The sequence below is a fragment of the Fundulus heteroclitus genome, chromosome 8 (genome assembly GCF_011125445.2).
Source record: "Fundulus heteroclitus isolate FHET01 chromosome 8, MU-UCD_Fhet_4.1, whole genome shotgun sequence".
Taxonomy (NCBI): Eukaryota; Metazoa; Chordata; class Actinopteri; order Cyprinodontiformes; family Fundulidae; genus Fundulus; species Fundulus heteroclitus.
The window spans coordinates 2,340,456-2,361,589 of NC_046368.1; the positions used below are offsets into that span (position 1 = coordinate 2,340,456).

The following is a 21,134-nucleotide window of genomic DNA, read 5'->3' on the forward strand; positions in this document are numbered from 1 at the left end:
CTATGGTTCGGGCTGCATTAATCGTGACGGAAGAATAATTTAAGAAGTTTAATAAAGAGTCCGTTTAGAGGTGAATAGTAATAGGCCCTGCCCATGCATGTGCAATGAGGAGGCACTGCTGAAAAATCTCTAAAGAAATTTTACAAGGCGCCTGCCTCTTGGTGCGTACCGTACCATCAAAAATACTAACAGGAAGCAACACTGCGAATTTCAGGAGGTGGGAGTGAAAGCTCCGCCTCACAGGGGACTCTGCCAGACGTTCCCAGCAAACCCTCACAATACGTTTGGGCCTGCCCGGTCGGACCGGCTTCCTCCCCCACCATCGGAGCCAGCTCACCACCAGGTAGTGGTCGGTGGAGAGCTCCGCCCCTCTCTTCACCCGAGTGTCCAGGACATGCGGCTGCAGGTCAGATGAAACGACAACAAAGTCGATCATTGAACTGCGACCTAGGGTGTCCTGGTGCCAAGAGCACATATGCCAAGAGTTTGTGATGGACAATCCATGACGAGCACAGAAGTCCAACAACAGAACACCACTCAAGTTCAGGTCAGGTGGGCCATTCCTCCCAACCACGCCCTTCCAGGTCCCACTGTCATTGCCCACATGAGCGTTGAAGTCCCCCAGCAAAACGAGGGAGTCCCCAGGAGGGGCACTCTCCAGTACCCCTTCCAAGGACTCCAAAAAGGGTGGGTAATCTGAACTGCTGTTTGGCGCATAAGCACAAACAACAGTCAGAACCCGTCCCCCCACACGAATGCGGAGGGAGGCCACCCTCTCGTTCACCGGGGAGAACCCCAACGTATAGACACCGAGATGAGGGGCAACAAGTATGCCCACCCCAGCTCGGCGCCTCTCACCATGGGCAACTCCAGAGTGGAAGAATGTCCAGCCCCTCTCAAGGAGACTGGTTTCAGAGCCAGAGCGGTGCGTCGAGGTGAGTCCGACTATCTCTAGTCGGAACCTCTCAACCTCGCACACAAGCTCAGGGTCCTTCCCCACCAGAGAGGTGACATTCCACGTCCCAAGAGCCAGCTTCTGCAGCCGAGGATCGGAACGCCAAGGTCCCTGCCCTCTACTGCCCACCATTGCACAACGCACCCGACCCCTTTGGCCCCTCCGACAGGTGGTGAGCCCGTCAGAAGGGGGACACATGTCGCCTCTTTGGGCTGAGCCCGGCCGGGCTCCATGGGCAAAAGCCCGGCCACCAGACGCTCACCAACGTGCCCCACCTCCAGGCCTGGCTCTAGAGTGGGGCCCCGGTGACCCGCGTCCCGGCGAGGGAACACGAGGTCCAATAATCGTACTCATCATAAGGGGCTTTTTGGGCTGCGCTTTGTCTGGTCCCTCACCTAGGACCTGTCTGCCTTGGGTGACCCTACTAGGGGCATAAAGCCCCTGATAGCATAGCTCCTAGGATCATTGGGACACTCAAACCCCTCCACCACGGTAAGGTGGCAGCCCAGGGAGGGGCTGCCACCTTACTGTTAAAGTGGTGACTCGGCAATTTTAACTAATTATCAGCCGACATCAGACCATCAGGTGCAGGAAAATCTGATTTGTATCAATATTATCTCATCATAGAACCATGATAGCTGGTTGAAGGTGGTTAATATTAATGAAGCATTAGTTTTTAGTTTTTAGTTAGTTTTTAGGAACAGCTGCTGCCTGGTTGGACTCTGATGATGAGGAGCGCCGCAGGGCTCCATATTAGGCCCTGCTCTGCTCTTCATTTACATAAATGAATGGGACAGAATGTAAACCATGCAGATTTGCATTTTTATGCAGATGACTGGATCCACTGCTACCGGGGAACAGGAAGCATCTGCTGCTGATTTTTAAGTGGAACGTGTTCCTAATGCAGAGGAAACTAAAATGATCCAGGAGGAACCAGAGGTGTTCTGGAGGAAATTAAAGATCTGAGCGTCTCACGTTTACTGAGTAAAGCCTTAAAGTTGCTGCTAAAAGGCAACTTGTTGCAGCAACTTCCTCTCCTCTACATGTCTGCTGGGTCAGGATGTCTCCAGACGCTCGTTTCTGAAGCAGAACTTTCTGTCTCTGCTCGGACCGAGCTGGACCAGAACTCCTCAGAACTAAAGGACTCTCTGACTATCTATCTCTCTGACCTTCTGCCTCGTTAGTCTGAAGGAAACTAGATCAACTGTCCTGAAGCTCAGGCGGTACCGGTCCGTTCCTGACAGCGACCCGTTGTCCCCGACCAGAACCAGCTCAGGTACCTTCAGGTTGTTGTAGGCCAGATCCGCGTTCTCCACGTCAGACGTTCTCCTGGCGTCAGAACCCTTCAGGGAGAGAGAATGAGGATCACTGTGAGACCGGGTCTAGTACCGGGTCCAGCACCGGATCCAGCACCGGGTCCGGCACCGGGCCCAGTACCAGGTCCAGTCCAGACCGGCAGGTGGTTCTGACCTTGCGCTTGGCCAGCTCCTCCATCTTGTCCAGGTTGAGCTGCAGCCTCTTCCTCTCCGTCTCCAGCTCTCTGACCCGTTTCTGCAGCTTCATGAACAGACTGATGTCCATGGCCGCCTTCTCCAGGCCCATCTCCTGCAACCCAGCAGCGCCGCAGAACTCAGAACCCGCAGCAGAACCCACCCCCACACAAAGCAGAACCGCCCCCCCACTCACGTCCACCTGCTGGATGGAGTCCTCGGTGTCTCCCACCTCAGAGGTGGACACAGACGGGTAGTTGGAGTCCGACTCCAGGCTGCTCTGGTTGGACGGGTTCCGGTGGTGACCCGGGTGGAACTGCTGGCAGAAACAGAACCAGGCTGAGAGCTCAGAACCTCGGTTCTGTCCGGCTGTAGGCCCCCAGGACCGCACAACCAGCTAAAGTCCAAACGCTCAGTACCAGAACCGACACGGAGAACATGAGAAGGTCCACAACACCAGACCGAAAGGAGCCGACCCGGTTCCTGTGAACGGGCCGGGCTCGGCTCTGAGACCCGGTTCCCTGGCAGGAACCGGGTCTCAGAGCCGAGCCTCAGATTCTGCTCGGCCGTCCGGGTTCTCCACAGGGCGGTTCTGCGGGCCCGAGGCCCGGCTCACCTTGTTCAGAGACATCTCCTCCTTCAGGTTGTCGTAGCGCTGCTCCAGCCTGGAGAACTCCTTCAGGAGGTTCTGGTACCGTTCCCGCTCCTGGTCCAGCTCGGTCTGCAGCGAGGCGCTGCTCGCCTCCTCTGAAACACAAACAGAACCGCTTCAGGAGGAGAACCTGGACCCGGTTACCCCGCGGCCCGGATCGGACGGAACCGCCTGCCGGTTCTGCTGCGGCCCGGACCCACCTGCGGAGTTCTTGGCCTGCTGCTGGATCCGGCGGTTCAGCTCGTCCTTCTCCGTCTTCAGAACCGCGTTCTCCTTCTCCAGCTCCTCCACCCTCTGCAGAACAACAGAACCTCAGACCCTGGGCCCGGCAGAACCGGGCTCAGAGCAGAACCCGCAGAGTGTGCTGACCTGGGCGAGGCTCAGCTTCTCGCTGCCGTGCTCCTCCTCCATCCTCTTCCTCTGGGCCTGCGCCTCCTGCAGCGCCTCCTGCAGCGCCTCCACCTCCTGCTGCAGCGCCACCACCTGGCCTCCGTCAGGCTTGTGGCTCCGCATCACCTGCAGCTCCTTCTGCAGCTTGGCCACCTCCGAGCCCAGGGCGCTGTTGGTGCTCAGCAGCTGCTCGTTCTGGCTTCGGTACTCCTTGGACTGGAGGGAGAGCGGGTCAGAACCGGCGGGTCGGAACCAGCGGATCGGAACCAGCGGGTCAGAACCGGCGGGTCAGAACCGGCGGGTCAGAACCAGCGGGTCGGAACCAGCGGGTCGGAACCAGTGGGTCGGAACCGGCGGGTCGGAACCAGCGGCTCAGAACCAGCGGTTCGGAACCAGCAGGTCGGAATCGCCGGCTCAGAACCAGCGGGTCAGAACCGGCGGGTCAGAACCGGCGGGTCAGAACCGGCGGGTCAGAACCAGCGGGTCGGAACCAGCGGGTCGGAACCAGTGGGTCGGAACCGGCGGGTCAGAACCAGCGGCTCAGAACCAGCGGTTCGGAACCAGCAGGTCGGAATCGGCGGCTCAGAACCAGCGGGTCAGAACCGGCGGGGCAGAACCGGCGGGTCAGAACCAGCGGGTCGGAACCGGCGGGTCGGAACCGGCGGGTCGGAACCGGCGGGTCAGAACCGGCGGGTCGGAACCGGCGGGTCGGAACCGGCGGGTCGGAACCAGTTGGTCAGAACCAGCGGGTCAGAACCGGCGGGTCGGAACCAGCGGGTCAGAACCAGTTGGTCAGAACCAGCGGGTCAGGACCGGCGGGTCGGAACCAGAGGGTCAGAACCAGTGGGTCAGAACCGGCGGGTCGGAACCAGCGGGTCAGAACCGGCGGGTCAGAACCAGCGGGTCGGAACCGGCGGGTCAGAACCGGCGGGTCGGAACCAGTTGGTCAGAACCAGCGGGTCAGAACCGGCGGGTCGGAACCAGCGGGTCAGAACCAGTTGGTCAGAACCAGCGGGTCAGGACCGGCGGGTCGGAACCAGAGGGTCAGAACCAGTGGGTCAGAACCGGCGGGTCGGAACCAGCGGGTCAGAACCGGCGGGTCAGAACCAGCGGGTCGGAACCGGCGGGTCAGAACCGGTGGGTCGGAACCGGCGGGTCGGAACCGGCGGGTCAGAACCAGTGGGTCAGAACCAGCGGGTCAGAACCAGCGAGTCGGAACCAGCTGGTCAGAACCGGCAGTTCGGAACCAGCGGGTCAGAACCAGCGGGTCGGAACCGGCGGGTCAGAACCGGTGGGTCAGAACCGGCTGGTCGGAACCGGCGGGTCAGAACCGGCGGGTCAGAACCGGCTGTTCGGAACCAGCGGGTCAGAACCAGCAGGTCGGAACCGCCGGGTCAGAACCGGTGGGTCAGAACCGGCTGGTCGGAACCAGCGGGTCAGAACCGGCGGGTCGGAACCAGCGGGTCAGAACCAGTTGGTCAGAACCGGCGGGTCAGAACCGGCGGGTCGGAACCAGAGGGTCAGAACCAGTGGGTCAGAACCGGCGGGTCGGAACCAGCGGGTCAGAACCGGCGGGTCAGAACCAGCGGGTCGGAACCGGCGGGTCAGAACCGGTGGGTCGGAACCAGCGGGTCGGAACCGGCGGGTCAGAACCGGTGGGTCGGAACCGGCGGGTCAGAACCAGTGGGTCAGAACCAGCGGGTCAGAACCAGCGAGTCGGAACCAGCTGGTCAGAACCGGCAGTTCGGAACCAGCGGGTCAGAACCAGCGGGTCGGAACCAGAGGGTCAGAACCGGTGGGTCAGAACCGGCTGGTCGGAACCGGCGGGTCAGAACCGGCGGGTCAGAACCGGCAGTTCGGAACCAGCGGGTCAGAACCAGCAGGTCGGAACCGGCGGGTCAGAACCGGTGGGTCAGAACCGGCTGGTCGGAACCAGCGGGTCGGAACCGGCGGGTCGGAACCAGCGGGTCAGAACCGGCGGTTCGGAACCAGAGGGTCGGAACCAGCGGGTCAAAACCGGCAGGTCAGAACCAGCGGGTCAGAACCAGCAGAACCAGAACCTGAGGGCGTGGCCTACCTGCTCGTCCATCTTCCTCTGCAGCTGCACGATCTTGTTCTCCATGCCCGTGTTGAGGTTCTTCAGATGTTCTGCGGACCGCGCCTCGATCTTCAGCTGCTTCAGCTGCCGCTTGGCCTGCGTCCTCCTGAAGGCGCACTGGATGGTGACGGCGGCGTCGCGCTGCCGCCGGTACCGGGTCCGCTGCAGCCAGCCGCGCACGTGCTTCTGGATCACCATGGCCTTGTGGTGCAGCAGGAACTGCAGAGGAACCAGAGCCAAAGGTCAGAGGTCAGCCTGGAGCAGCTGGAGCAGAACGGCGGTTCAAACCTGGACCTTCAAAATAAAAGCTGCAAAGAACCATTTAGGTTCCTGGACCACAGCTGCCCTTCAAAATAAGAGTCTCTGACCTCAGTCTGGAACACTATCATGGTGGGGGGGGGGGGGGGATCTACACAATAAAAGCCTGAATGACACAAACCCAGAGAGGAAGTGAACCTTTCAGAATAAAAGTCAGCGTTCTCCCACTGGGACGCACCGGTTCTGTTGCGGCCCGGTCCGGTAGTCCTCACTGACGGTTTTCTACTCCCCCAAAAAACTAACCAGGCTGGTCCAGGTTCATCCCCTCCAGAACCAGAACCAAGAGGTCCGGCAGCTCACGGTCTGACCAAGCTTCAAGCAGAAGAACCCGGATCATTCAGCCCGTCCTGCATTAACTTAGACCTCGCCCGACGTCCCGGAGAACATCTGACCTCTCAGGAGAAACGCAGCTTCTAACCGGGCCTGGAGGCAGAACCTGGACCTCAGCCTGAGGAACCGTGACCAGAGCGTCTGCAGAGCTCCACTACCTGAAGTTCTGATCCGATCTGTTCTACAGAACATCTGCTGGGTCATATCATCCTCTGATCAGAGCTGAATAACGTCAGCGTGCCGGACCAGAACCGCTCGGCTCGGCCCGGCTGCGGCGCCGGTTCTGTACCTCCCAGTAGATCCGGCGGGTGAACATTCCTCGGGTGAAGGCCTGGATGGTGACCACGGCCCGTCTGGTCCTCAGGTACCGCCTCCGTTCTCGGACCATGCGGTACTGCTTCTGACAGATGAGGGCGGCTCGGTTCTGACGCAGCAGCTCGGCGTACCTGAACGACACCAGAAGGTTCTGTAACACCAGAACCCGCGGGGACCAATCAGAGGCCGAGGAGCGCGGCTCACCTGCGGGCCAGGTATCCTCGGCCGTATCGCTGCAGGCCGACGGCGGCGGCGCGGATCTTGCGGTACCGGATCCGCTGCAGCCAGCCCCGCACCGTCTTCTGGATCTTGATGCAGGCCGAGCGGAACCGGTCGGTCCGCAGCTTCTCCAGGTACGCCACCTGTCCGGCCCGGAAGAAGATCTTGGTCTTCCCAAACTGGAACATGTCGGGTTCCTGGTGGGAGAAGAGAACACGTCAGCCCGCAGAACCGGGAACCCAACCTTCAGGTTCCGCGTCGCTGAGGAGAACCAGGCGAGGAACGTGAGAAGCTGTCCACCGCCATGCCCCCGGTCCGGTTCTAGTATTCAGCGGTTCTGATGAAGGTTCTTTGGTTCCCCAGCGAGTGAAGAACACGATGATGAGAACAACCAGAACCTCTGAGCTTCTCATTTAATCTCAAGGTTCCTTCAACCTGAACCTGCAGCTGGGGTGTTTCTGCATGTTCTCCCTGTGCATGTATGGTTTCTGTCCTGGTCTTCCTCCCACAGTCCAGAACCAGAACCAGAACCGGTCCAGTCAGGTAACTGTCTAATGTGCTGCTGGGTGTCCGTCTGCGTGCCGTCCTCATCGATGTCCGGGTTATTTTCCAGAAGGTGTCACTCAACGCGTTTCCATTCACCAACAAATTATAATTATGAAAATTAATTTGTTTAATGGAAACACGCAATTTAAAAAATCCTCCTAAAATACAAATTGGAATATTTACAGTTTTTACGCGTCACACGAATCGTTACCACGGCTGGAACAGACGAAGAAGACAGGAAGTCATTTTTACATTTAGTTTGTGACGCAGTCTTATGATTTATCAGATTAATAACAGCAGAAAGGAGAGAATTTATCAGATTAATAACAGGAAGTGGCTCCACACCGCGGCGGTAAATCTTACGTTAAAAATGGAAAAGCTGGTGGAGAAGAGAAAGCTCAGCAAAAATGGCGGCGCTGGAAAAGACCAAATTAATTTGAAACAGTTCTCCCTCATGGACGAGGTACTGAGTATTAACATATTAACGTATATTAATACGTTTAATTTTAATTGCATCTCTTTAATGGAAACACTGCTACTGTGAAAATGTGTTTTATGGAAATTAGCAGAATATCATCCATGTTTTACGCACATTTGTAATGAAAGGCAGACTGAGGCCGCTGAGTTAACTCCTACAAACATCTCAGCCTCAGCCATGACGGTGCTTAGAAAATCTGCTGAGAACCAAGAATGGAACCAAGAATAGAACCAAGAATAGAACCAAGAATAGAACCAAGAATAGAACCAAGAATAGAACCGAGAATAGAACCAAGAATGAAACCAAGAATAGAACCAAGAATAGAACCGAGAATAGAACCAAGAATAGAACCAAGAATAGAACCAAGAATGGACCAGGAGACGTCCTCCGTCCTCCTCCAGGACCTGAAGATCTCGTCACACTCAGAACAGAAGACCCGTCTGGAGGCTCTGCTGTTTGGTCCTGGTCTTCAGAAGAACTTAGTGGTGGACTGGATTATAGTTCTAGTTTGATAGTTTTATTGTTCTGGTTTTATAGTTTTATTGTTTTATTGATGTTTTTATAGCTGCTAATTTAACCTTTAAATTAAGGATTCAGTCAAAATGAGACAAACTTCTCTGTCCTGATCAGTTTGTTCTCAGTTCTGCTGTTCCTGGGTTCTGGTTCCTGGGTTCTGGTTCCTGGGTTCTGGTTCCTGGGTTCTGGTTCCTGGGTTCTGGACTGTTTAGAACACAGGTACTCTCTCTCTGTGTCCCACACTGCAAACAGGAAACTAAAACTCTTTGATCTGATCAGTTTAATGAAAAAGATTTCTGCCCTAAAACAGGATCAACTCCTTAGTTCAGGGTTTTAGTTTTTAGGGCTAAAATAACTGATCTACTTATTAGTTATTAGATTTATTTTAGTTTTTAGGGTTAAAATAACTGATCTACTTATTAGTTATTAGATTTATTTTAGTTTTTAGGGTTAAAATAACTGATCTAGTTATTATTTATTAGATTTATTTTAGTTTTTAGGGCTAAAATAACTGATCTAGTTATTAGTTATTAGATTTATTTTAGTTTTTAGGGTTAAAATAACTGATCTACTTATTAGTTATTAGATTTATTTTAGTTTTTAGGGTTAAAATAACTGATCTAGTTATTAGTTATTAGATTTATTTTAGTTTTTAGGGTTAAAATAACTGATCTAGTTATTATTTATTAGATTTATTTTAGTTTTTAGGGTTAAAATAACTGATCTAGTTATTAGTTATTAGATTTATTTTAGTTTTTAGGGTTAAAATAACTGATCTAGTTATTATTTATTAGATTTATTTTAGTTTTTAGGGTTAAAATAACTGATCTAGTTATTAGTTATTAGATTTATTTTAGTTTTTAGGGTTAAAATAACTGATCCCACTGGACCTTATTTATCTGACATTAAAGGACAAAACCCTTCATTTCACTCTTAGCTCCCTGCGGTCCGGTCCGGTCCAGACGGATCAGAACCAGCTGCTCCTCACCTTTACCAGCGTCTCCAGCAGGTTCCTGCACACCTGCTTCTTATCTGCTGACGTGAAGTCGGACTTCTTCATCAGAACCCGGTACCGGCTGAAGAAGTCTGGGTAGGTCCACCTGCACACACAGCGGGTTACCCACGGCTCCCAGCAGACCCGGTTGGACCTCTACGGAACCAGAACCATCGAGGTTCCTCACCTGGACGGATAGCCGGCGGCGCTGATCCGGATGGTCTCCAGAACCCCGCAGGCCCGGAGCTGCTGCACGGCCCGCCGCGAGTCGAACCTGCAGAGACAGAAACGGGTTAACAGAACCGCCTGGTCAGTGCCGGGCCGGGTCAGAACTTTAGGTTCACCTCATCCTCTTGTTGGACATCAGGACAAACTGCAGCAGCTGCAACCAGCCGAGCGACTGCTGAGGGTTCTGCCCGACCAGAACATGTGACCCAAATTAGATTTGTTCTGACGCACAGAGCGCATTCCTGCATGTTTATCTGCTGCAGAGGCGGACCGGGCCAGAACCGCAGAGCTGCTTAACCGCTGGATGACCAGAACCGCTGGATGACCAGAACCGCTGGATGACCAGGACCTCAGAGTCCAGAACCTCTCAGTCCAGAACCTCTCAGTTCAGAACCGCTGGATGACCAGAACCTCAGAGTCCAGAACCTCTCAGTTCAGAACCTCTGGAAGTCCAGAACCATTATTCCTGAGGTTCTGGACTTGGTTCTGAACATTTCTGGACTTGGTTCTGAACATTTCTCAGACAGATGAGTCCAGTCTGAGCCTCAGGAACTCAAAGGTTCTGCTGTAAAGTTCTGGGTTCTGTTGGACCCCCTGACATCTGCAGCATGGAGGAACCGGCTGGTACCGGTACCTAAACACATGATCGCAGGGCAGGATCTGAACAGAACCATGCTCCTGGTTCTGGATCTGAACAGAACCATGCTCCTGGTTCTGGAGAGGAAACGGACTCACGAGAAGGCCTCCTTGAAGTCGTTGGGCTTGATGCAGCGCACGTAGTGAGGCGTGGTGGCGTTCAGGGTGTCCATCAGGAGGTGCAGCGACGAGCGGAACTGAAACAGAACCAGAGCTCAGAACCAGAACCAGAGCCTGGGAGGCTGGTTCTGCAGAACCAAACTCACCTGGTGGCCCACGGTCTTCCTGTGCTCCTTGTTGGGGACTTTGGGGACCGTCTTCAGGGCCCGGACGTTCACCTTGGAGGGTTTGGAGGCGGCGCCGTCTTTGTCCTGGAAGAGATCAGCGACCAGCGGGAACTGGGAGGAGACAGGAGAACAAGGGTTATGGTCAGAACCGGGCTCAGAACCGGGCTCAGAACCGGGCTCTGGTTCTGGGTCCTACCTGGCTGGCCTTCAGGATGTTGATCTGCTCCTCATAGACGGTGTCTCTGTTCTTCTCCAGGAAGCCTTCGCACTGGTACTCCACCTGCAGGAGTCAGCCAATCAGAAACTGGGTCAGAGCTCTGAGCCGGACCTTCAGGACCGCAGTCACACGCTGCCCCCTGCTGGAGACACGTGGTAAAAGGGCCCCATGTCTGGCCCTGGTAATATTAATAATAATAATAATAATAACAATCATAACGATAATAATAATAATAATAATAATAAGAGTAATAATAATAATGGTAATAATAATAATAATAATAATAATAATAAATAATAATTATAATAATAATAATAATAATAATAAGAGTAATAATGGTAAAACCTGGTGCCGACCCGATCAACTTCAACAACCTCCGTCCTATCTCCAATTTACCCTTCATTTCCAAAATTCTTGAAAAAACAGTTGCCTCCCAGCTCCATACTCACCTATCTGCCAACAGCCTGTATGAAGAATTTCAGTCTGGTTTCCGGCCACTCCATAGCACTGAAACAGCACTCATCAAAATCACCAATGACCTCCTCATGGCATCTGATTCTGGACTTCTCACCATCCTCATCCTCCTCGACCTGAGTGCAGCCTTTGACACCATCTGTCACACCACTCTCCTCAGAAGGCTTTCTTCCATTGGCATCACTAACACTCCGTTGGACTGGTTTATTTCCTACTTCTCTGACCGCACTCAGTACATTCAACTGAAGACCCTCAAATCCACCCCCTCCCCCCTCACCTCAGGCGTGCCCCAGGGCTCTGTACTCAGGCCCCTCCTCTTCATCATCTACCTCCTTCCGCTTGGCAATATCTTCCGCAAATTTAACATCCAATTCCATTGCTATGCTGATGACACCCAGCTCTACCTCTCCACACAACCATCGTCCTCTCTTCCCCCCACCTCCCTCACAAATTGCATCTGTGAAATAAAAGCCTGGTTCACCAAAAACTTCCTTCAATTAAACAGTAGTAAAACTGAGGTTCTCCTCATCGGCACCAAATCAACTCTTTCCAAAACTGACAGTTTCCCACTTGTTATTGACAGTTCCTCCATCTCCCCCTCCCCCCAGGTTAAGAGTCTGGGTGTCATCCTCAATAGCACCCTATCTTTTCAATCCCATATCAATAACATTACCCGGTCTGCCTACTTTCACTTAAGAAACATCAACCGCCTCCGTCCCTCCCTTACCCCACACACTGCTGCCATACTTGTGCACAGCCTTGTCACCTCCCGACTGGATTACTGCAACTCTCTCCTCTTTGGCCTTCCTCAGAAATCACTCCATAAACTACAACTGGTCCAGAACTCAGCTGCTCGCATCATAACAAGAACTCCCTCTATCCACCACATCACCCCGGTCCTCCGACAGCTTCATTGGCTCCCCGTGCAGTTCCGCATTCAATATAAAATTCTCATGGTGACATTCAAGGCCCTTCACCACCTTGCCCCCCCTTATCTGTCAGGCCTCCTGCACATTCCCACCCCCTCCCGTGCTCTTAGATCCTCATCTGCTTTACACCTGTCTGTCCCTTCCGCCCGTCTCACCACCATGGGGAGCAGAGCATTCAGCCGCTCTGCCCCCCGCCTCTGGAACTCTCTACCACCCCTACTTAGAAACACGGACTCACTTCAAAATTTTAAATCACAACTCAAAACTCATCTGTTTAAGACCGCCTATTCTCTTTAATTATCAATTTCCCTGTCCCAGCCTCGGTATTTATTTATTTTTATTTATTTTTTAAATGTTTTTTGTTTTGATTCTGTTCCTGACATTCTGTTTTTTACCCTTCTGTACGGCGACCTTGAGTGTCTAGAAAGGCGCCTTTTAAATAAAATGTATTATTATTATTATTAATAATAATAATAATAATAATAATTATAATAATAATAATAATAAGAGTAATAATGGTAATAATAATAATAATAATAATAATAATAATAATAATAATAATAATAATAATAATAATAATAATGGACCCGCTGGCTGCAGTCACATGGTGCAGCGGTTGCCGTGGCGTCCACTGCACCATGTGACTGAAGCAGGAAGTGCTGATCCAGAACTCTGTGATGATGCTGCTGCTTCATTTGTCCAACCAAACATACCGCTGGTTGTTCTGGACGTCACACAGAACCAGAACCAGAACCACGGCCGGTCGGATCATTTTTCTCTATTTTCTCGTGACGTTGATGATTCTGACAAAGACTGAAACCCAAAATTCTGCGAAAATCAGAACATGGTACTGGAAACCCCTGGAGTCCCGGCCCGATTCGCTGGTGAAGTCCAGACACCTGCAGAGGTTTCCTGAGCCTCTCTGGTCGCCATGATGGGACGGTGCTGACTGGACAGAAGGTCCAGAAGGTCCAGAAGGTCCTGAAGGTCCAGAACCCCCAGAAGGTTCTGCTGAAGAAGCCGGTTGGTCATGGAAGGTTCAGTGGAAGGAAGAACTCGGGGAGGGAAAGGTCCTCCTGCCTGGAGTGGGCCGTGATCTATTCTAGAACCAGGAGTGGACCGGGTCAGAACCTCTGGAGCGTTCCTCCACATGGACTACAAGCCTCTTACCTGGACTGAGGAGAACCAGAACCGGGCTGCTGTCCCCAGCCCCATTTTCAGATGAAGGTAAATTCTGATTTATAAAGAATTCTTCCGGGACGGAACCGGGCCCACCAGGTGTTTTCATTAAAGGTCCAGATTCTGGAGGAAAGGTCCAGAATCCACGGTGCTGAGGTCCAGAGTTACACGGTGCCGTGTCATCTGCTGGTTCTGGTCCACTGGGCTTTCTGGACTGCAGCCATCCACCAGAACATTCTAGAACTCCTCAGGCTTCCCTGGTACCGACCCGACCCACACTGCCGGGTCAGTTCTGTGGCACAGAGGCAGCCAGCGGCGAGAAGGGAGGACCGGTTCTGATGGGGTTTCTGTGGACCGGGTTATAGACGAGCGGCATGGTTCTGAAAGGCCCGACTGAGCCCAGCATGCAGAGGTCTCCAGGTTCTGTTTGATGACCCGACGTAGCTGAAGGTTCTGCATAACACCGCTGACCCGGTGGTGGAACTAGAACCATGGAACCAGATTCTGGGTTTTGTTTCTGTGCAGACAGAACTTTTTCCCTCCCGCCGTATAATCTGTGAACTTCTGAGATGTTCTGACCCACTCTGTAACCGGTTCTGTTTGGACCGGACAGCGCGTCTGGTTCCGCTCACCTTGTCAGCAAAGTGGATGATGATGAAGGAGGTGTTGGACATTCTGGGCTTCTGGAAGTGAGCGCTGCTGGAGTTCTGCTTGTAGAGCTTCTGGGCCCAGTTCTGATCCGTTCCCTTTGGAACCTGAAAAACAGAGTTCAGTTAGAGACCCGCAGGAACCAGAACCCAGCAGGAACCAGAACTCAGCAGGAACCAGAACCCTGCAGGAACCAGAACTCAGCAGGAACCAGAACCCTGCAGGAACCAGAACCCTGCAGGAACTAGAACCCTGCAGGAACTAGAACCCTGCAGAAGGAGGTCCGGGAACCAGACCCTGCAGGAACCAGAACCCTGCAGGAACTAGAACCCTGCAGGAACCAGAACCCAGCAGGAACCAGAACCCTGCAGGAGGAAGTCCGGGAACCAGACCCTGCAGGAACCAGAACCCTGCAGGAACCAGAACCCTGCAAGAAGAGGTCCGGGAACCAGACCCTGCAGGAACCAGAACCCTGCAGGAACCAGAACCCAGCAGGAACCACAACCCTGCAGGAACCACAACCCTGCAGGAACCACAACCCTGCAGGAACCAGAATCCTGCAGGAGGAGGCCCGGGAACCAGAACCCTGCAGGAACCAGAACCCTGCAGGAACCAGAACCCTGCAGGAACTAGAACCCTGCAGGAGGAGGTCCGGGAACCAGAACTCAGCAGGAACCAGAACCCTGCAGAGGACAAGAGGCTCCACCGTCTCCTGATAACCCAGAGCAACCAGAACCAGCAGGGTTCTGCTGATCAGGGTTCTGATCAGGGTTCTGGTCCGTGGAGACGGACCTGCTGTCACAACCACAACCCTGCAGGAGCCAGAACCCTACAGGAACCAGAACCCTGCAGGAGGAGGTCCGGGAACCAGACCCTGCAGGAGCCAGAACCCTGCAGGAACTAGAACCCTGCAGGAACTAGAACCCTGCAGGAGGAGGTCCGGGAACCAGACCCTGCAGGAACCAGAACCCAGCAGGAACCAGAACCCTACAGGAACCAGAACCCTGCAGGAGGAGGTCCGGGAACCAGACCCTGCAGGAACTAGAACCCAGCAGGAACCAGAACCCAGCAGGAACCAGAACCCAGCAGGAACCAGACCCTGCAGGAACCAGAACCCTGCAGGAACTAGAACCCTGCAGGAGGAGGTCCGGGAACCAGACCCTGCAGGAGCCAGAACCCTGCAGGAACCAGAACCCAGCAGGAACCAGAACCCAGCAAGAGGAGGTCAAGGAACCAGACCCTGCAGGAACCAGAACCCAGCAGGAACCAGAACCCTGCAGGAACTAGAACCCTGCAGGAGGAGGTCCGGGAACCAGACCCTGCAGGAGCCAGAACCCTGCAGGAACTAGAACCCTGCAGGAACTAGAACCCTGCAGGAGGAGGTCCGGGAACCAGACCCTGCAGGAACCAGAACCCAGCAGGAACCAGAACCCTACAGGAACCAGAACCCTGCAGGAGGAGGTCCGGGAACCAGACCCTGCAGGAACTAGAACCCAGCAGGAACCAGAACCCAGCAGGAACCAGAACCCAGCAGGAACCAGACCCTGCAGGAACCAGAACCCTGCAGGAACTAGAACCCTGCAGGAGGAGGTCCGGGAACCAGACCCTGCAGGAGCCAGAACCCTGCAGGAACCAGAACCCAGCAGGAACCAGAACCCAGCAAGAGGAGGTCAAGGAACCAGACCCTGCAGGAACCAGAACCCAGCAGGAACCAGAACCCTGCAGGAACTAGAACCCTGCAGGAGGAGGTCCGGGAACCAGAACCCAGCAGGAACCAGAACCCAGCAGGAACCAGAACCCAGCAGAGGACAAGAGGCTCCACTGTCTCCTGATAACCCAGAACAACCAGAACCAGCAGGGTTCTGCTGATCAGGGTTCTGTGGTTCTGATCCGTGGAGACGGACCTGCTGTCACTGTGGTGTGACAGCAGGTCCTCTCTGCACACGGATCAGAACCACGGCCCAGAACCACGGATCAGAACCACGGATCAGAACCACGGATCAGAACCACGGCCCAGAACCACGGATCAGAACCACGGATCAGAACCACGGTCCAGAACCACGGATCAGAACCACGGATCAGAACCACGGTCCAGAACCACGGATCAGAACCACGGTCCAGAACGGGCTTTGCTGACCTTGCACTCCTCGTCCAGCAGGTCCAGGATGCCGAGCCGGGCCTCGATCAGGTCGATGCAGGGCTGGTTGTCGTAGAAGTCGATGCGGGTCCAGCAGATCTCCTCCTTCATGTACTCGTCCTGCTCCAGCTTGAAGACGTGCTGCGGAGGCGGAACCAGAAGGTGAGAACGCAGCCGGACCTGTGGGGGGGGGCCCGGTTCTGCAGAACTCACCGAGTTGAACTGCTGCTGCAGCTTCTCGTTGGCGTAGTTGATGCAGAACTGCTCGAAGCTGTTCACCTCGAAGGTCTCGAAGCTGCGGAGCACAGAGAGCGTTTAGCCGAGCGGAAGCGACCAGCAGGGGGCGCCGTGGCCGCCGGCCTCGTACCCGTAGATGTCCAGAACCCCGATGAAGGAGTGCTGCTTGGCGGAGGTCTGCAGCGCCCTGTTGATGTGCTCCACGATCCAGTCGAAGAGGCGGGCGTAGATGTGCTTGGCCAGCGCGTCGCGGGCGTTCTGCGCCTGCTGCGAGGACATCTTCTTCAGGTAGGTCTCCGAGGCCGTGGCCAGCTTCCTGTGGCACAGCCAGTGCTCCACCTGCTTCAGCTCCACGCCCAGCAGCCTGCAGAAGTGCTCCAGGTGCACGTCCTTCCTCTGCAGGACCAACAGAACCGGGTCAGAACACAGACACACACCCAGAACCCGTCTGACCCGCCGGAGGACCTACAGCCACGTGGCAGGACTCCCCGTCACGCTCAGAGATGATCTCCACGTTGCCCAGGTGGAGGATGGAGGCCACGATCTTGAAGATGCTGCTCTGACTGCTCTCCTTTATACCTGCACACAGCCGCAGCGTTAGAGTCTCACAGGCCCACAGAAGGCCTCCAGAAGGTGAGCAGATGTTCTACCCAGCAGCGTGAAGGCCTCCCTGGTCCTTCTAAGGTCCTCGGCGTCATTCACTCCCTCGATGAAGATGTTCTCTCCCAAAGACGTGTAGGTGAAGTCCTCGGCGCTCGCTGAGAGAGAAGGTCAGAGAAGTCAGCATGTGGGAACATCTCCTGAGGACCAAGGCGCTCCACCAGGAGGTCACTCACCCAGGCTCAGGTCTTCAAACTCTGGTAGGCTGGCTGAGGCGCACAGCTGGTAGAAGATGTGGTAGTTCCTCTCATCTTCAGCCTGGAACAGAGGACCACCTTCAGCTCAGACCGCCGCTGACAGCAGGGGGCGCCACCGCCGCGGACAGAACTCACCTGGAAGACGACGCGGGACTTCTCCAGCAGGTAGGTCCTCATGTTGGCGCCGATGATGTGGTAGTGTTTGCTGAAGACGATCTGGATGTACTTCCCGAAGCGGCTGCTGTTGTCGTTCCGCGTGGTTTTGGCGTTCCCGATGGCCTGCAGAGAACGTTTGGTTCCACGGCTTTAGAGGAAAGATGGCGGCGGCTCGGAGCTGCGATCTCAACGCTCTCACCTCCATGATGGGGTTGGAGGCCAGGACCTTCTCCTCCACGTTGGCGTCGCTGGAGGAGCCGCCCACCGTGGCGAAGTACCTCATGGCGTACTTTGCTGACACCGTCTTCCCGGCGCCGGACTCTCCGCTCACGATGATGGACTGGTTCTTCTCGTCTCTGAGGTCACAGCAGATCAGCGCCGTCATTTTACCTGTTAGCGTCTAAAACCAGCCAGAGCGGCGTGCTGCCGGCGGCGCCCAGGCGTACCTGGCCATCTGCTTGTACGCCTCCTCGGCCACGGCGAAGATGTGGGGGTCCATGTCGCCCATGTTCTGCCCGCTGTAGGCGGTGATCACCTCCTCCCCGTAGATCTGCAGCTGCTCGTACGGGTTGATGGCCACCAGCACGATACCTGCGGACCAGACAGGTGAGGTGAGGGAGGGGGCGGAGCCTCAGCGGCATGTGATCAGGAAGTGTTACACCAGGGAATTAAACCGCCGTCAGAGCTCTTAAATGTTTTAAAAGTAAAATTTAGATAAATCAAAGTGACCCAGAGTGTGGTTCTGGTGGAGGTTCTGGTGGAGGTTCTGGTGGAGGTTCTGGAGGAGGTTCTGCGCGGCACTCACCACAGTAGGTGTAGATGTTGTTGGACTCCAGGAAGCGGACCCTCAGGTTGTGCAGCACGGCGGGTTCATGCAGGTAGCTCAGCGCCGTCAGGTCGTTCTCGCCCACCAGGATGTCGGGGTTCTTCAGGAACGGCAGCGCGTTGGACTTCGGACCCACCTGGTACTCCAGGGGCTGGACCAGAACACAGAACGCAGTCAGAACCCGTCTGAGAACATTCTGCCTCAGGGTTAAACGGATCAGAGACGTGGGCCGGACCAGAACCAGCAGGGAGGACAGAACCTAAGACTAATGTAGAACCAGGCTGGGTTCCGTCTGCAGCTCAGCTCTGAAAACCTTTACTGGGAAAACATTTACTGGGATAAATGATGAATAATTTTCTGATGATGTTTAGGAAGGAGGAGCATCGAGTCACGAGCTCAGATACATGAATCTAAACGGACAATTATCTGCAGGTAATAATCAATTATCTGCCGATAATTATCAATTATCAGCAGATAATTACCTGATTCAGATGTTTCAGATGTAGCAGCTCAGATGGATCCTTAGAGAAATCATCCCAAACTTTTAGGATGATGTAAACGAGGCTATAAACCAGATTTCAGGAGTTTAACGGTCACAGTACGGTATTATTGGTGTTGGGCTGCAGGAACAATCCGGATCATAAAAGTTCTTCTACGGCGGTTCTGAAAAGCAGGAAGTGGAAGCAGCCAGAGTTCCTGCAGCTGATTGGTCCCAGAAATAAGGAACATTATCTACTTCACACTGTAAAAACTTCATTATGTTGTATGCTGTGGATTTTCTCTGTTTTAGAATCAATAACATTTAAGTTCTAAATAAAACCCCCTTCCTGCCAGAGAGTTCTGAATTAACCGGGCTCGGGTCTGAAGACGGACCGGTACCAGAACCACTCACCGTGCCATCCTCCAGCTGCAGGTGGAGAACCGGTTCTCCCTCCTTGTAGTCTCTGGTGATCTCCGCAGCCTTCCACACCTCGTCCGGGTCCGGGATCCAGACCCGCGTGAACTGAAACAGAACCGCACACAGATCAGGCTGTGGAACCGGAACCAGAACCAGGAAGTGGAGCACAGCTCTGAGCTGCTGTGGCGTTTAACTGCAGGTACGCCGTGCTGTGCCGTCACACCGTGACTAAATCGTGGAAATGTTAAACACATGGGAAGGATTTCAGGCTGAGAACGCCTCTCTTCTCTGCAGGGTCCATGCTCTAACCCCCCCCCCCCCCACACACACACAGACAACAGGTCAGAGCACTTCAGACCTGACTCTCAGACAACGACCACTGTTCTCCTGGAGGGGGGGTGGGCTGCCTGAGAGAGACAAAAGAGGAGGGAGGCTGGTCTGAGCCGTGAGGCCTCGCCAGGCCAGAAAAGCCCACAAGCTGGGGGGGGGGGGGGGATTCTCTGAATCCTCTGAATCTGGAGAATCATCGACCCGACCGAAGCTAAGTTGCACTCTGACTTCTGCACAACCAGCTGCGAAGTGTGAATACGAACACAGCTTTTGTGTATTTTTGTCAGCTGTTGCAGGAACTGCTTCCTCACTGGACAAGCTGAGAGATCAGGGACTGCAGAGCCCGACCAGGCCGGTCCGTTAGCTGCTGCTAAGCCAGTGGCCCGCTGCTGAAAGGATCAACGCTTTCACTGGACCGCTGCTTTTCTTAGACGGCTGAAGTGGACCGAACCCGAGGCACCGACAGATTAGACAGAGAAACCGCAGAGAAAGGTTACACGGTCATTGGGAGATGGTGGTGAAATGCGTTTACATGGTGTTTTTAACACAAAGGGCTAACGGAAGTAGCTCATGCTAGCATCCTGTATCAGGTCATTAAATTTATGGTTATAAGCAACGTTATCTCCACCGGGGTTTATTACACTGGTGGTATATTCACTTGTTATGACCAAAAATGAAACTGAAGTATTTGAAGTTGCCGCCGAAAGTCTGCTAGCCAAAATGCTATTAGCCGGTAACCTCCGATTTATTGTTATTCAACACTAGCAGCATAAATCTTGCTATGAGCCTTATTCTCGCATTAATATGGAATATTAATGTTGATTTAAAGGCGTTTTGGTTACTTTAGGAGTAACCGGTTTTAGCAACAAATAGTTAGAGCACCCCCTAGCTCCCGGAGGTAAAATTGCATTAATAAAATCAGCCTTCCCTAAAATAATGATCTTACTGAGCAAATCATTCTTTAAAATGTTATTTTCTCTGGATTTGCATTGTGAATGGGTTGAAACATATTAAATGTTCTGAAATAGTGAGGCTAATTTAACTCCATTCCTTGCTCTTAAAATCAGATCTGCAGTGAACAGAATTCAATGAATTTTTCTGATGATCAACCACTTTTGTTTGTCTTTTGTTTGTTTTGCATGTAAATAGTTCCTTAGCTTAGTTTCTTTTTATCGTAATTTTGCTTAGTAGTTTAGTTAAGTTTCACTAGCCTAGTAGAGAGGATTTGATGAATTCAGGTAAACAGCATTACATAGTGATGTTCTCTTGATGTTCATTTTATTTCTGTTATTAAATTCTTGAAGTTGTCACTCCTTTATTCTATGTGTGTGCAGAGTTTTGCTGTTAAAAGATCTCTAGTGCTTAAATTCATTCCTTTCAGCCGTTGTCCTGATATCAGCTGTTAGGGCTGATTATCACCAGACAATAACAGAGAGTTATTTAGGAAACATTAAATAACTTTAAACGGCGTATAATTGCACAACAGCGGTTCCTGCTGGCATCAGGTAAACGGCACACCAGAGCAGCGCCGTGTGACCCGGTGCTGACCCGGTTCTGACCCGGTTCTGACCCGGTGCTGACCCGGTTCAGGAGAAACCAAAGCCCTGATGGTTGCAGAACTCTGCGGTAAAACTCTGTGGTTTCCTCCTCCTCCTCCTCGGAGTTGGTTCTGGCAGACCCGGTCCGACCCGGATCATTTCCTCCTCCTCCGGGTCCAAACATGGATAAAGTTCCTGATGATGATGATGATGATGATGATGATGATGATGATGATGATGATGATGGTCCAGGAGG

General features: G+C 53.5%; 1 protein-coding gene across 6 annotated transcripts in view; it reads right to left on the minus strand.

The window, feature by feature from the left end:
* The window catches only part of myo5b (myosin VB), a 47,800-nt gene that overhangs the window by 15,729 nt on the left and 10,937 nt on the right, over nt 1-21,134 (minus strand). For 3 of the 6 annotated variants that reach the window (XM_036139868.1, XM_036139873.1, XM_036139872.1), the window contains exons 2-27: nt 19,005-19,115; nt 18,092-18,263; nt 17,733-17,877; nt 17,486-17,642; nt 17,266-17,409; nt 17,110-17,191; nt 16,924-17,031; nt 16,743-16,852; nt 16,404-16,669; nt 16,250-16,331; nt 16,037-16,177; nt 13,884-14,006; nt 10,649-10,732; nt 10,432-10,563; nt 10,265-10,362; nt 9,489-9,575; nt 9,296-9,407; nt 6,753-6,964; nt 6,523-6,679; nt 5,565-5,804; nt 3,467-3,703; nt 3,298-3,391; nt 3,062-3,192; nt 2,642-2,764; nt 2,426-2,560; nt 2,236-2,298 (exon numbers count right to left, since the gene is read on the minus strand). In XM_036139868.1, the coding sequence (XP_035995761.1) occupies nt 2,236-2,298; nt 2,426-2,560; nt 2,642-2,764; nt 3,062-3,192; nt 3,298-3,391; nt 3,467-3,703; nt 5,565-5,804; nt 6,523-6,679; nt 6,753-6,964; nt 9,296-9,407; nt 9,489-9,575; nt 10,265-10,362; nt 10,432-10,563; nt 10,649-10,732; nt 13,884-14,006; nt 16,037-16,177; nt 16,250-16,331; nt 16,404-16,669; nt 16,743-16,852; nt 16,924-17,031; nt 17,110-17,191; nt 17,266-17,409; nt 17,486-17,642; nt 17,733-17,877; nt 18,092-18,263; nt 19,005-19,115 (3,546 nt within the window). The remainder of the gene's footprint in view (nt 1-2,235; nt 2,299-2,425; nt 2,561-2,641; nt 2,765-3,061; nt 3,193-3,297; nt 3,392-3,466; nt 3,704-5,564; nt 5,805-6,522; nt 6,680-6,752; nt 6,965-9,295; nt 9,408-9,488; nt 9,576-10,264; nt 10,363-10,431; nt 10,564-10,648; nt 10,733-13,883; nt 14,007-16,036; nt 16,178-16,249; nt 16,332-16,403; nt 16,670-16,742; nt 16,853-16,923; nt 17,032-17,109; nt 17,192-17,265; nt 17,410-17,485; nt 17,643-17,732; nt 17,878-18,091; nt 18,264-19,004; nt 19,116-21,134) is intronic. The other 3 variants (XM_036139874.1, XM_036139875.1, XM_036139869.1) reach the window with 1 other exon arrangement.